At 40.8% G+C, this 14,628-nt stretch overlaps 1 protein-coding gene across 16 annotated transcripts in view; it reads left to right on the top strand.

The window, feature by feature from the left end:
* The window catches only part of LOC140708540 (receptor-type tyrosine-protein phosphatase alpha-like), a 47,823-nt gene extending 33,984 nt beyond the window's left edge, over positions 1-13,839 (top strand). For 9 of the 16 annotated variants that reach the window (XM_073008730.1, XM_073008729.1, XM_073008728.1 and 6 more), the window contains 4 exons: positions 5,187-5,265; positions 5,779-6,105; positions 10,989-11,109; positions 12,818-13,839. In XM_073008730.1, coding sequence (XP_072864831.1) covers positions 5,820-6,105; positions 10,989-11,109; positions 12,818-12,932 — 522 coding nt within the window. In that variant the 5' untranslated portion in view covers positions 5,187-5,265; positions 5,779-5,819 and the 3' untranslated portion in view covers positions 12,933-13,839. Of the gene's footprint in view, positions 1-5,186; positions 5,266-5,778; positions 11,525-12,817 lie in introns of those variants that run through there. The other 7 variants (XR_012090145.1, XR_012090140.1, XR_012090143.1 and 4 more) reach the window with 3 other exon arrangements.
* The last annotated feature ends 789 nt before the right edge of the window (positions 13,840-14,628 follow it).

Below are 14,628 nucleotides of genomic sequence, written 5' to 3'. Positions count from 1 at the left end.
GTCACCTTGCATTTGTTCTTTTCCCTTGTTCTTGTATAATCTTTCTGGAAAGGAATTTGTTATTGTAGGCTAATTGTCATTCCCACCAGTATTTGAGTTCTTTTCATATAACTCTTGCCAGCATTAGATATTCCATATGATTGATCTCTTCTGATTTGGAAAGTAAAAATGTAGCCTTTTTATATTCATTTGATTAGTGGAGACAGTCAACACATTTTCATTTACTTTCTTAGCTGTTTGTTTTCCTTATCTGTAAATTATCTGTTTAGGTCCTTCAATTTTTCAAAATTGGACTCTTATGTCTTCAATATTGTTATGAGTTCTTGTTTCAATTATTTATGAGAGTTTGTTTTCTTTTTTAAAATAGACTCTTTTTTTTCTTGGAGAAATAGAAAATGAAAATTAAAATAGACTTTATGTTTTAGAGACTTTCCGGTTCACAGCAAAATTGATCAGAAAGTATAGCGAGTTCTGGCTTTAAAAAAAAAAAAAAAAAAGAACCTTTATTCCCAGCACTTTGGGAGGCCAAAGTGGGTGGATCACGAGGTCAGGAGATCAAGACCATTCTGGGTAACCCGGTGAAACCCCGTCTCTACTAAAAATACAAAAAATTGGCCAGGCGTGGTGGTGGGCACCTGTAGTCCCAGCTACTCAGGAGGCTGAGGCAGGAGAATGGCATGAACCCGGGAGGCGAAGCTTGCAGTGAGCTGAGATTGCACCACTGCACTCCAGTCTGGGCGACAGAGCAAGACTCCATCTAAAAAAAAAAAAAAGAAAGAAAGAAAGTTTAGAGAGTTTCTAAATACTCCCTGTCTTCAACACCTGCACAGCCTCCTCATTATCCACATCCTACACCACTGTGGTACCTTTGTTGCAATTGATGGACCTACATTGAATCCTCATTTATTACCCAAACTTTGGTGTTGTACATTCTGTGGATTTGGACAAATGTATAATGACATGTGTCTACCATTGTAGTATCATAAAGAAGACTTTGACTGTCCTGACAGTGCTCTGTTCCACCTACTTATTCTTCCCTCCCTTTTCCTAACCCCACAACCGCTGATTTTTTTTTTTTTTTTTTTTTTTTTAAAAAAAAACAAGGTCTTGCCCTGTCACCCAGGCTGGAGTGTAGCGGTGCAATCACTGCTCACTGCATCCTCGACCTCCCAGGCTCAAGTGATCCTCCCATCTCAGCCTCCTAGGTAGCTGGGACTACACGCACACACTACCATGCCCGGCCAATTTTTGTATTTTTTATAGAAATGTCGTCTTGCTATGTTGCACAGGCTAGTCTTGAACTCCTGAGCTCAAGCAATCTGCCTGCCTTGGCCCTTCAAGGTGTTTGGGATTACAGGCATGAGTCACTGCATCTGGCCTTTTTTTTTTTTTTTTTAAACCAGTGATCTTTTACTGTCACCACGATTTTTCACATTGGCTTCTTTCGCTTGGTAATATGTGTTTAAGTTTCTTCTATGTATTTTCATGTTTTTAGCTTATTTCCTTTAAGCAGTGAGTAATATTTCATTGTCTGGATGTGCCATAACTTATTTATCCATTCACCTACTGAAGGACATCTTGATTGCTCCCAGTTGTGGTGATTATAAATAAAGCTGCTGGAAATATCCACGTGCAGGATTTTTAGTAGCGTAAGTTTTCATCTCATTTGGGTAAATACCAAGGAGCACAATTGCTGGATCATATGGTAAGAGTATATTTATTTTTATAAGAAACTACCAAGCTGCCTTCCAAAGTGAATGTACCATTTTACATTCCCACCAGCAATGAGAGTTCCTGTTGCTCCATATTCTTACAAACATGTAGTGTTGTCAAATGTTTTGGATTTTAAAACCCAAATCCATTTTAATATTTGTGTAGGGATATCTCATTTTAATTTGCAATTCCCTAATGACTTGATGTTCTATGTCTTTTCAGATGCTTATTTGCTGTACTGTATATCTTCTTCGGTGAGGTGTCTGTTCAGGTGTTTTGCTCAATTTTTAATTGAGTTGTTAGTTTTCTTGTTGAGTTTAAGAATTCTTTGTCCTTTTTCAGATGTATGTTTTGCAAATATTTTCTCCTAGTCTGTGGCTTGTCCTCTCATTCTCTCGGCATTGTCTTTCATGGTGTAGACATATTTTAATAAAGTCAACTATCAGTTATGTTTCATGGGTCATGGCTTTGATGTTATATCTAAAAAGTTCTCACCATACCCAAAGTCATCTAGATTTTCTCCTGTATAACTCTTCTTGGCATTTTATAGTCTTGTGATTGGTATTTAGTTCTATGATCCATTTTTAGTTACTTTTTGTGAAAGGCATAAGGCCTGATATGGATTAATTTTTCTGTATGTACCTGTCCAGTTCCAGTATCATTTGTTGAAAAGACTATCTTGCTCCATTTTATTGCCTTTGCTCCTTTGTCAGTTGACTATATTTATGTGAGTCTGTTTCTGATCTCTGTTCTGTTCCATTGATCTATTTGTCTTTTCTTTTGCTAATACCACAATGTCTTCATTACCATAGCTTTAAAGTAGGTCTTGAAGTTCAATAGCATTAATCTTTGACTCTTCTTCAGTATTGAGTTGGCCCTTCAGAGTCTTAATGTCTCTCCATGTAAACTTTAGAATCAGCCTTTTTATATTCATGAAATAACTTGCTGACATTATGATTGAGATCTCATTGAATCTACAGGCTTATCTGGGAAAAACTGACATATTGACAGTATTGAGTCTTCCTATCCATAAACATTGTTTATGATGGGTTTCTTTATGTTTAGGAGCTTTTGTTTTTTCTGCTGTCAGATATTCCACTTCTACCTTTATGATTTCTTACATCTGTTTTTATGCTTAGAAAGTTTTTCCTCATCCTGAGCCTATATATTCATTTATTTTCTTTCAAAATGTGTTTTTCAAGTTTTTTTTTTTTTTTTTGAGACAGAGTCTCACTCTATCACCCAGGCTGGAGTGCAGTGGCACAGTCTTGGCTAACTGCAACCTCTGCCTTCCAGGATCAAGCGGTTCTCCTGCTTCAGCCTCCCGATTAGCTGGGATTACAGGCACATGCCACCACCCCTGGCTAATTTTTTTTTTTTTTTATTTTTAGTAGAGGCGGGTTTTCACCATGTTAGCCAGGATGGTCTCGATCTCCTGACCTCGTGATCTGCCCACCTCGTCTTCCCAAAGTGCTGGGATTACAGGCATGAGCCACCACGCCTGGCCCTCAAGCATTTTATTTTTAAACCTGTGTGGAATTTATTTTGTTATATGGAATAAGGTGGTGGTCTAACTCCCTCCCCTCAAATATGTAGTTATTTTTCCCAAAGCTGTTTGTTATTGATTTATCAAGAATAGACATATATACATATATAGTAGCTTTCCACATGTTTGCTGACCCTTGTGAAGGAAATTGTGTGAGTTTCCAACTTTGGATTATGCTCAGGTAGTAATTGAGCTGGGTTCTGCCAGAGATCAATGTTGATTCACTATCCAGATCTTCCACAGAGTTATAAAAATTTAAGTTTTATGAAAGTCTAACAGTATATCACTGGTTTCATGATCACAGCCTAGGAAGAATGGGGAAATGGTCAAAATCTTATGTAGGTGCACCTGAAGAAGGCCACTGCTGAACCCATTTCCCTGCTAGACATGGCTGCTGGTACCAGGGGCAAACTCCTGGGGTCTATATTTACCACCTACATCTCCCTCTCTTCCCCCTACCCCTGAGATTTTCATGTGTCCCTTAAAAATCTATGTCCTACTTCCCTTGGAGAGTCACTGCCATATTGAACACTTTAAACTGTGAGTCCTATGAAGATGGGGCTCGTGAGTATATTGCTCCCCAGTTGTTTCTCTAGAACCTAGCTCAGTATGGGATATAAAAATCTGAATGGATGAACAAACCACTATTACCAGTGGGAATGTGCTACTATCTTACATGGTTTGAGGTGGAATAAAGGTTGACAACAGCTATATAATGGGTTTCCTTGAAGGGCAGCAGTACATCAGTGCAGTCAGCCTACCTTCTCCATACTTCTCACTCAGAAAACTGTGAAGTTGCACCTAGCAATCAACTTGGGAGCTTTAAAAGGGACTGCTACCTGTCTCTCACCCACAAAGCTGCAGTCTAGCACCCGTAACTTTTTTAAAAAAAGTTTTTTCGGCCAGGCGTAGTGGCTCATGCCTATAATCCCAGTACTTTGGGAGGCCAGGGTAGGCGGATCACATGAGGTCAAGAGTTGGAGACCAGCCTGACAACATGGAGAAACCTCATTTCTACTAAAAATAAAAAAATTAGCTGGGTGTGGTGGCACATGCCTGTAATCCCAACTACTTGGGAGGCTGAGGCAGGAGAATCGCCTGAACCCAGGAGGCCGAGCTTGCAGTGAACCAAGATCATGCCATTGCACTCCAGCCCAGGTGACAGCGCGAGACTCTGTCTCAAAAAACATAAATACTATTAAAACTTATTTTTACAGGTTGGCTATCCCTAATCCGAAAATCTGAAATGATCCAAAATTTGAAACTTTTTGAGCATAGACAAGATGCTCAAAAGAAATGCTCATTAGGATGTTTTGGATTTCGAAATTTGGATTAGGGACTGGGTATGGTGGCCCACACCTATAATCATAGCACTTTGGGAGGTTGAGGCAGGAGGATCAATTGAACCCAAGAGTTTGAGAGCAGCCTGGGCAACATAGTGAGATTCCATCTCTACAAAATTTTCTTTAAACTAGCCAGGTTTTGTGGTACATGCCTGTAGTCCCAGCTACTCAGGAGGCTGAGGCAGAAGAATCCCTTGAGTCCAGGAGGTAGAGGCTGCACTGAGCTATGATCATACTACTGTACTCCATCCTGGGCAACAGTGCAAGACCCTGTCTCTTAAAAAAGAAAGAAAAAAGGAAATTTGGATTAGGGATGCTCAACCCAGTGAGTATAATCCAAAATTTGGTTAAAAATCTGAAATGCTTCTGGTCCTCAACCATTTCAGATAAGGGATAGTCAATCTTTATAAAGACTCAGTTAGTTATTGGGTGTCTGGGGAAACATGCATATCAGGTTCCCAAAAGATTTTTGGTTTAGGCATACATTTTAATAGCTTGGAAATCCAGAATACTCTTCTGGTGACTAGCTCAGACATAGTCATGATAATATAGGACCTCACTTAACATGGCTCCCTATTTTCCAGATAAGTGTGGATTCCTGGTTCATTCGTGTTCTGCTTGGCAGTGATCTGATTCGTATCAGTGCCCACAATGCTACCACAGGTAAATTGTCATTTGATAAGGCTGCTATTTGAAATGAAATTTTGCTTTCACATTTAATAAGCCAAATTTGAAAACCTAGATGGTATTTGTCGAAAGGAATATAAAAATTTTATTCAAAGTAATGGTAAAATAGGTGTCTTCAGAAATCTTGGAATTGTATTGAATGCTCAGCATTGTTTTTCATACGTGTAACTGTTTTAAATAAATCAAAGAGATTATGTGTTCTTTCTTGGAAAGTAAAATAAACTGTAGACATTTACAATTCTATATATGGTTTCTGAGGAATTAAGTGAAGAATCTTGTGTCTTTCTCCCTTAAACCATAGTCCTTTAGAGGAGGTAGGAAGGGCCCAGCATTAGATAAAACACAGGGGATGGGTGGGTGCTTGGGGGGATTGGTCTTTGCTTGGTCTCCACATGTTTGAGAGTTTATTAAGGCTTACTGCTTAGTGTCTCACAACTTTTTAGCCTCACATTCTTCATGTGATATTTCCTTGTTTTTTGGTGTTTGTAGTTGCACCTTCTGTAGGAATTACACGATGAATTAACTCATCAATGGCAGAACCAGTTAAAGAAGAGGCCAAAACTTCAAATCCAACTTCTTCACTAACTTCTCTTTCTGTGGCACCAACATTCAGCCGAAATATAACTCTGGGACCCGTCAATTCTTCAGACTCTGACAATGGGACCACAAGAACAGCAAGCACAAACTGTATAGGCACTACAATTTCAGCAAATGGAATGTGGCTTCCAGATAACCAGTTCACGGATGCCAGAACAGAACCCTGGGAGGGAAATTCCAGCACCACAGCAACCACTCCAGAAACCTTCCCTCCTTCGGGTACTGGAAATGATTCTGTTTGTTCTTTTGCTCTTTGAGTTTATTCATCCTTTTATTACCTTGTTCGTGTTTTCTAGCCTTAAAATTTCTTCAAATAAGTAAAACTGCTCTAGTGAAGTAGTAAAACCTAGATGTGGAATTTTTAGGAATATCTGGTTAGCATGAATGAAGAGGAAAGAAGAAAGATTCTGGAGAATATTATTCCGCTAGGTGGGATTCTGGTTAGATTGAAAGGATTCAATGTGCTTAAAGGTAGAGAAGAAGGCTAGTAAAAGACAAGAGAAAGAGGGGAGCTCATTGATGATGCAAGAGACTGAAGATGAAAAGATACAGAGACTGAGTAATAAGATTAGGCTTGAAAAAGGAGGGGTGCGTGGAGACCATGGAAAGGAGAATGGATATGGATGTCCATGACAGTCAGATATGGAGTGGGAGGCCAGTGGCCGGGGTGGCATTAGAAAGAGGGGCTCTGGGAAATGGTTACATTGCAGTGCCGGTTGTTCAGGGCCACAGGTTGAAGCAGTAGTCCCAAGGATAAAATCAGAGACATGAATCTGAGACCAGGGCAGGTAAAACAAATTTCTGACCTCTTTGAACTTTAGGTACCTTATCTATAAAAGAGGATTCAAGAGTTCCTCAAAGGGCTTCTGTGAAGAGTAAAGGAAATAATCATTACCTGATTGCTATGTAACTGTCATCCCTTTCCTAGCAAAAATCACTCTTCCCGCTTCTGTGTTCCCCAGCCCCTTGGCTCAGACTTCTTCCCAGTTAGATGGTGAGTGCCGCTAAGTAGAATCACATCTCGCTCATGAGGAACATTTAGTAACTATTTACTCAGCTAATTCTCATTTGTTACTACAGATGACATCTTTTACTCACCTGATAACTCAGACCCTTCACCTGCCTGCTTTACCCCTATATTTTGTACCATAAAGGCAAGACAGCGGCTGGGTGCGGTGGCTCATGCCTGTAATCCCAGCACTTTGGGAGACCAAGGTGGATGAATCACGAGGTCAGGAGTTTGAGACCAGCCTGACCAACATGGAGAAATCCCGTCTCTACTAAAAATAAAAAATCAGCTGGGTACGGTGGCACATGCCTGTAATCCCAGCTACCCGGGAGGCTGAGGTAGCAGAATTGCTTGAACCCAGGAGGCAGAGGTTGCAGTGAGCTGAGATTGCGCCATTGCACTCTAGCCTAGGCAACAAGAGCAAAACTCTGTCTCAAAAAGAAAAAAAAAAAGAAAAGACAAGACCGTATTTTCAGTTAAGGGCATGGTCTGCAGTGCCACTGAGTTTGAATCCCAGCTCTACCATAAACCAGGTATGCTGACGGCAAGACAAGCTTACTTAATCTCTCTACCTCAGTTTGGTCTTCTGTGAAACAAGAATGAGTGATAGTAATAGTTCTTACCTCATAGAGGAGATATTAGAATATTGTTAAGATGTCAATTATCCCCAAATTGATCTGTAAATTCAATGCAATCCAAATCAAATCCCAGAAGACTAGGTTTTTTTGTCCAAATTGATAAGGGGATTACAGAATTCCTATGGAAATGCAAAATACCTAGAATAGTGAAAACAACATTGGAAAACAAGGACAGGCCGTGAGCTGTGGATCACGCCTGTAATCCCAGAACTTTGGGAGCCTGAGGCAGGTGGATCATCTGAGGTTAGGAGTTCAAAACCAGCCTGACCAACATGGTGAAACCGCATCTCTACTAAAAATACAAAAATTAGCTGGGCGTGGTGGTGCATGCCTGTAATCCTGGCTACTCAGGAGGCTGAACCCAGGAGGCGGAGGTTGTAGTGAGCCAAGATTGCACCACCGCACTCCAGCCTGGGTGACAGAGTGAGACTCCATCTCCAAAAAAAAACAAAAACAAAAACAAAAACAAAGACGAAGTAAAGAACTCATATTACTTAACTTCATAAAGCTATAGTAATGAAGACAGTGTCTTATTAGCAAAAAGATAAACAAATAGATTAATGAGAGAAAAGAGAAGGCAGAAGCAGACTGAGATATATATGGCCAGTGGGCTTTCAACAAAAGAATAAAAGTGATTGCATAAGCAAGGGTTACCTTTTCAACAAATGGTGCTAGAACAATTGGATATGCATATATTAAAAAAATTTAATCCAGGGGCCGGGTGCACTGGCTCAAGCCTGTAATCCCAGCACTTTGGGAGGCCGAGACGGGCAGATCACAAGGTCAGGAGATCGAGACCATCCTGGCTAACATGGTGAAACCCCGTCTCTACTAAAAAAAAATACAAAAAACTAGCCAGGCGAGGTGGCAGGTGCCTGTAGTCCCAGCTACGCGAGAGGCTGAGGCAGGAGACTGGTGTAAACCTGGGAGGCGGAGCTTGCAGTGAGCTGAGATCTGGCCACTGCACTCCAGCCTGGGTGACAGAGCGAGACTCCGTCTAAAAAAAAAAAAAAATTTAATCCAGATCTCACACAATATGTAAATAGCAACTCAAAATGGATCATAGTCATAAATGTAAATCCTAAAACTATAAATCTTCTAGGAGAATACATAGAAGAAAATCTTTGAAACTTTGAGTTAGTCAAAACTTTTTTAGAATAACAAAAGCACAATTTACTTTTAAAAATTGTTAAGTTGGCCAGGCATGGTGGCTTGTGCCTGTTATCCCAGCATTTTGGGAGGCTGAGGCTGGCAGATCACGAGGTCAGGAGATCAAGACTATCCTGGCTAACATGGTGAAACCCCATCTCTACTAAAAATACAGAAAATTAGCTGGATGTAGTGGCACATGCCTGTAGTCCCAGCTACTTGGGAGGCTGAGAAAAGAGAATCGCTTGAACCTGGGAGGTGGAGGTTGCAGTGAGCCAAGATCGTGCCACTGCATTCCAGCCTGGGTGACAGAGTGAGGAGACTCCGTCTCAAAAAAAAAAAAAAAAAAAAAAAAAATTGTTAAGTTAGACTTCATCAAATTAAAAACTTCTGCTCTTCAAACATGTTAAGAGAATGAAAAGACAAGACACAGCCGGAAGAAAATATTTGCAAATTACATATCAGATACAGGACTTACTCAGATTATAAAAAGAACTCTCTCAAAACCCAATGATAAGAATATAAACAACCAATTTTTTAAAAGTCACAAAAGCATTGACCAGACCAATGAAAATATTTAGATGGCAAAAAAAGCTGTGAAAAGATGTTCAATGTTATTACTCATTAGGAATATGCAAATTAAAACCACAGTAAGATACCAGTACATACCATTAAAATGACTAAAATTAAAAGGACTGACTATAACCTATGCTGGTGAGGGTATGGAACAACTGCAACTCTCCAGGCCTGCTCATGAGAATTAAAAGGGCACAACCACTTTAGAAAATAGTTTGGCAGTTTCTTAATGAGTTACACAAATCCCTAACGTAGGACCCAGCCATTTAACTTCTAGGGATCATAGACCTAAATTTCTTGAGATTTACTGAAAAGAAGTGAAAGCATTGTACATAAAAAGAGTTATACGTGAATTTGTAATGACTGAAAACTGGAAACAAACTGTGTTAGTCAAGATTCTCTAGGAGAAATAGAGCCAGTAAGATACACATATGTGTGTCTGTGTGTGTGTATTTCTTGTATGTCTCATACATGTCTGATCAGTATAAATAGATAGGTAGGTAGGTAGGTAGGTAGGTAGATAGATAGATAGATAGATAGATAGATAGATAGATAGATAGAGACAGACAAACAGACAGACAGACAGACATCTTATTGGTTCTACCTTTCTGGAGAACCTTGGCAAATATGTATATGTGTAATTTATTGTGGGAATTGGCTCCTGAGATTACGGAGGCCAAGAAGACCCACAGTCTGCTGCCTGCAAACTGAAAATGCAAGAAAGCCAGTAGTGTAATTTGGGCTGAGTCTGAAAGCCTGAGAACCAGGAAAACTCTGAGCACAGGAAAAGATGGACGTCCCAGAGTAAATGGAGAGGTCAAACTGCGCTTCCTCCACCTTTTTGTTCTATTCAGGCCCTCAGTGGACTGGATGGTGCCTGCCCACATTGGTGAGGGTGACTTTCTTTACTCAGTCTACTGATTCAAATGCTGATCTCTTCTGAAAACAACTTCAAAGATATACCCAGAAACACTGTTTTACCAGCTATCTGGACATCCTTGAGTCCAGTCGAGTTGACACATAAAATTAACCATCACACAGCCCCGTTGTCAGTTAATAGGTAAATAGGTAAGGAAATTGTGGTATATATACACCATAGAATACCACTCAGCCATGGAAAGGCATAGCTACTGATATAACACAACATGGATGCAACTCAAATAGTTATGTCACGTGTGTACTCTATGATTTCATTACATAAAATTCTAGAAAATACAATTGATAGCGTCAGACAGCAGTGGTTACTTGGGGGTAGGGAGAGGCACAGGGAGGAAGAAGAGCAGGATTACCATGAGAAAGGAGGGCTTTTAGGGGACGATGGATACGTTTATTATCTCGATTGTGGTAATGTCTTCATAAGTTGTATAAAAAAAAAAAGCCAGGATGGTGGATATGCCTATAATCCCAGCACTTTGGGAGACTGAGGCAGGTAGATCGCTTAAGCTCAGGAGTTCATGACCAGCCTGGGCAATGTGGTGAGACCCTGTCTCTATAAAAACAGAAAAAATTAGCCGGGCATGGTAGTGCACTCCTGTTGTCCCAGCTACTTGGGAAGCTGAGGTGGGAGGATTTCTTGAGCCCAGGAGGTGGAGGTTGCAGTGAGCCAAGATCACACCACTGCACTCCAGCCTGGGTGCCACAGCAAGACCCTGTCTCAGAAAAAAAAAAAAAAAAAAAAAAAAGTGCAAGATTTCAATTTATCTCCCTTAAATCTGTATCCCCACAACCAGTACCCCTTCTCAAGAAACTGCCCGGAGGATGGGGTCATATGCATAATTCCCTACAGCTGAGCATCCCAGCCAAGAAGGTCTGGTCTATTTCACATGCCTCCACTGACCACTCCAGCTTGGGGTGAGCACTCATTCTGCCTCACTTGTTTTATGCATATTACAATCCAGAATGTTCTTGGGTTCTTCTGGTGCACTGACTCCTTTGTTCATTGTTTATTTAACTTACATTTTGTCAAGCACCTACCATGTTGCACTGTACTAGGCAACTGTGTAGACGGTGCCTGTAGAAATCATTACAGGTTAGAGTGAAAGTGGTGAAAAGTCCAGAAAAAGGAGTGTCTGACTCTTCCCAGGAAGGATCACTGAAGGAGAGCCAGGTGGGAGGCTTGAGCTGATTCTTGAAGGATGAATATGGGGTTTTTATGATGTAATTTTTATCTTCAATTAAATTCAAAACAGCACTGTGTCTTATACTTTTTGATTCCCTCATGTTTGTCACCATTACATGGAATAAATATTGAGTATTTACTTGTTAACTGGTTAATACATTCATGTAAATGAACAGAGATGTGGGCTTCTCAGCTCACGAATTCCATTTTCACTGAGCAGTTCTCACAGATGTCATTAAGCATTACAAACTTGTGTTCTGTGACCCACACTGAGATAGTCCAATGCGGATGTGATCACTACATTGCAGAAATTAAAATCATAACATCTTAGGCAATGTGGAGATAACAGCTGCCCTTCTGTTATATAAAAGTATGAATCTTGCCTCCTTTAAACATTTTCAATTTGGGAGAGACAACATTCATTGAATTAGCTGGGCCTCGTGGCACGCACCTGCAGTCCCAGCTACTCGTGAGGCTGAGGTGGAAGAAACACTTGAACCCAGGAGGCAGAGGTTGCAATGAGCTGAGATCGTGCCACTGCACTCCAGCCTGAGTGACAGAGAGAGACTCCATCTCAAATAAATAATAAATAACATTCATTGAAATGTGGCATGGTCATATGCCACAAAGACATGAAATATTTCAAGCTCATCCTTCAAAATTAAAGACTGCAGTGGCCCTTGGAACAGGTCATTATTGTTAAAAATAACTTATGAGGGTCCAACTGCTGTATCCCCACAACCATGCCTCACCTGGCAACACTGTGGGTTGAAAATTACATGCTTATGAGAGTTTCAAGCACCAACTCAATGAAAGAAGTGTTAGCAAACCTGCTAATAAATCTGTAAGACACAAATCATAAATTCTGCTTCTTTATGTGGGTGTCTGCCTCCCACACCTACTTGCTATTTTTACCTCTGTGTGTTTCATGAACCAAGGGGAAGAGAAAGAAATACAGGGATTGAAGGTCTTTTATGTTCAAATGATAACACCACACCCCTAAGTTACCCCTGGTGATAGGAAGGAAGGAGGTTTCTGGCCTTTGGTATAAAAACCAGGTTAATACTGGCTAGTTCACTCTTTTAACATGGGGTAGGTGGTGATAAATCATACATAAATTATTAGCAATATTTTGTCCCAGATGAGATGGGCTCTGGAAAGATACACAACAGTAAATCACGTCTGAAATATGAGACTGGCATGGCCCACTTTGATGTCATTCAACGTTTTTAGAATCAATACCAGTTTCATTTTGCAATTGAAGCAGACACACTTCCTCCTTTGGTGTCTTAAGAACTCACTGAATTCAGTGTTGATTAAAATCTATCTTGGTCCTATCTACTTGAATTAGTTCCAAATAGGGGCCTTTTTTCTTGCTATTGCCAATGTATGCAAATATATCAAGCACAAAATCGTTCTTCTGATGCCTTCTTCCCACAGATGTTTTGAGTTCTCATTCTTTGCACAAGAGACATACAGGGAGTATGTTGCGGGAAGTCAGGGACCCCAAATGGAGGGACCGGCTGAAGCCATGGCAGAAGAACATAAATTGTGAAGATTTCATGGACATTTATTAGTTCCTCAAATTAATACTTTTATAATTTCTTACGCCTGTCTTTATTGCAGTCTCTGAACATAAATTGTGAAGATTTCATGGACATTTATCACTTCCCCAATCAATACTCTTATAATTTCCTATGCCTGTCTTTAGTCTTTTAATCCCATCATATTTGTAAGCTGAGGATGTATGTCGCCTCAGGATCCTGTGATGATTGCGTTATCTGCACAAATTGTTTGTAGAGCATGTGTGTTTGAACAATATGAAATCTGGGCATCCAAAAGAAACAGGATGGCTGTGATTTTCAGTGAACAAGGGAGATAACCACTGGGGCTGACTGCCTGCGGGGCTGGACAGAACAGAGTCCTATTTCTCTTCTTGCAAAAGCAAACAGGAGAAATATCCCCGAATTCTTTTTCTCAGCAAGGAACAGCCCTGAGAAAGAGAATGCATTCCCAGGGTTAGGTCTCTAAAATGGCTGCTCTGGGAGTGTCTGTCTTATGTGGTTGCAGATAAGGGATGAAATAAGCCCCGGTTTCCTATAGTGCCCCCAGGCTTATTAGGATTAGGAAATTGCTGCCTAGTAAATTTTAGTGAGACTGGTTATCTGCTCTCAAACCCTGTCTCCTCATAAGATGTTATCAATGATAATGTGTGCCCAATGGGACTTGAAACTTCATTAGCAATTCTGATTTTGCCCTGATCCTGTGATCTTGCTCTGCCCTCATTTGCCTTGTGATATTTTATTGCCCTTGAAGCATGTGACCTCTGTGACCCACACCCTATTCATACACCCCTCCCCTTTTGAAATCCATAATAAAAACCTGCTGGTTTTGTGGCTCGGGGGAATCATGGAACCTGCCAACATGTGAAGTCACCCCTGAACACCCAGCTTTAAAATTTATCTCTTTTGTACTCTTTGCCTTTATTTCTCAGACCGGCTGACACTTAGGAAAAATAGAAAAGAACCTACATTGAAATATTGGTGGCTGGTTCCCCCAATAGGAGTATGATAAAATTGGCATGATTGTCAAAAGGGCAGGACAGGTGCACTTCCCAGATGGAGATGTTGTGAATGTCAGTTGGGAGAAACAACTCCAAAGTGCTTCCCAGCACCTGTGCCTGGTTGCTGAGAAGGGATTCGTTCTCAGGCCCTCTGAATCTGCTAGCAGAATCTCTTTCCCACATGATTTCCCAGCCTGATCCAGAGGCGAGTTGGCTCAGAATGAAGTCCATACACTTCAGAAAAGATCTCCACGTAGGCCAGGCACAGTGGCTCACACCTGTAATTTCAGCACTTTTGGAGGCCAAGGCAGGCGGATCACAAGGTCAGCAGTTCGAGGCAAACCTGGCCAACATGGTGAAACCCCGTCTATCCTAAAAATACAAAAATTAGCCAGGCATGATGGCAGGTGTCTGTAATCCCAGCTACTCGGGAGGCTGAGGCAGGAGAATTGCTTGAATCCGGGAGGCAGAGGATGCAGTGAGCCAAGACCACGCCATTGCACCTCAGCCTGGGCAACAGAGTGAGACTGCATCTCAAAGCAAACAAACAAACAAACCAAAAAGGAAAAAAGAAAAAGGAAAGATCTCCACATTGACATCCATGTTTCTGTAATCATTTTTAAAATCCAAAGTTGCAAGCAATGAGGTGCATCTTGTTTATGTAGGATGTGGGTGTGTTTATGCAGTT

Source organism: Chlorocebus sabaeus, chromosome 21 (assembly GCF_047675955.1).
Source record: "Chlorocebus sabaeus isolate Y175 chromosome 21, mChlSab1.0.hap1, whole genome shotgun sequence".
Lineage (NCBI taxonomy): Eukaryota > Metazoa > Chordata > Mammalia > Primates > Cercopithecidae > Chlorocebus > Chlorocebus sabaeus.
The sequence above is the reverse complement of the archived record's forward strand: the minus strand, read 5'-3'. Positions and strand labels throughout refer to the sequence as shown.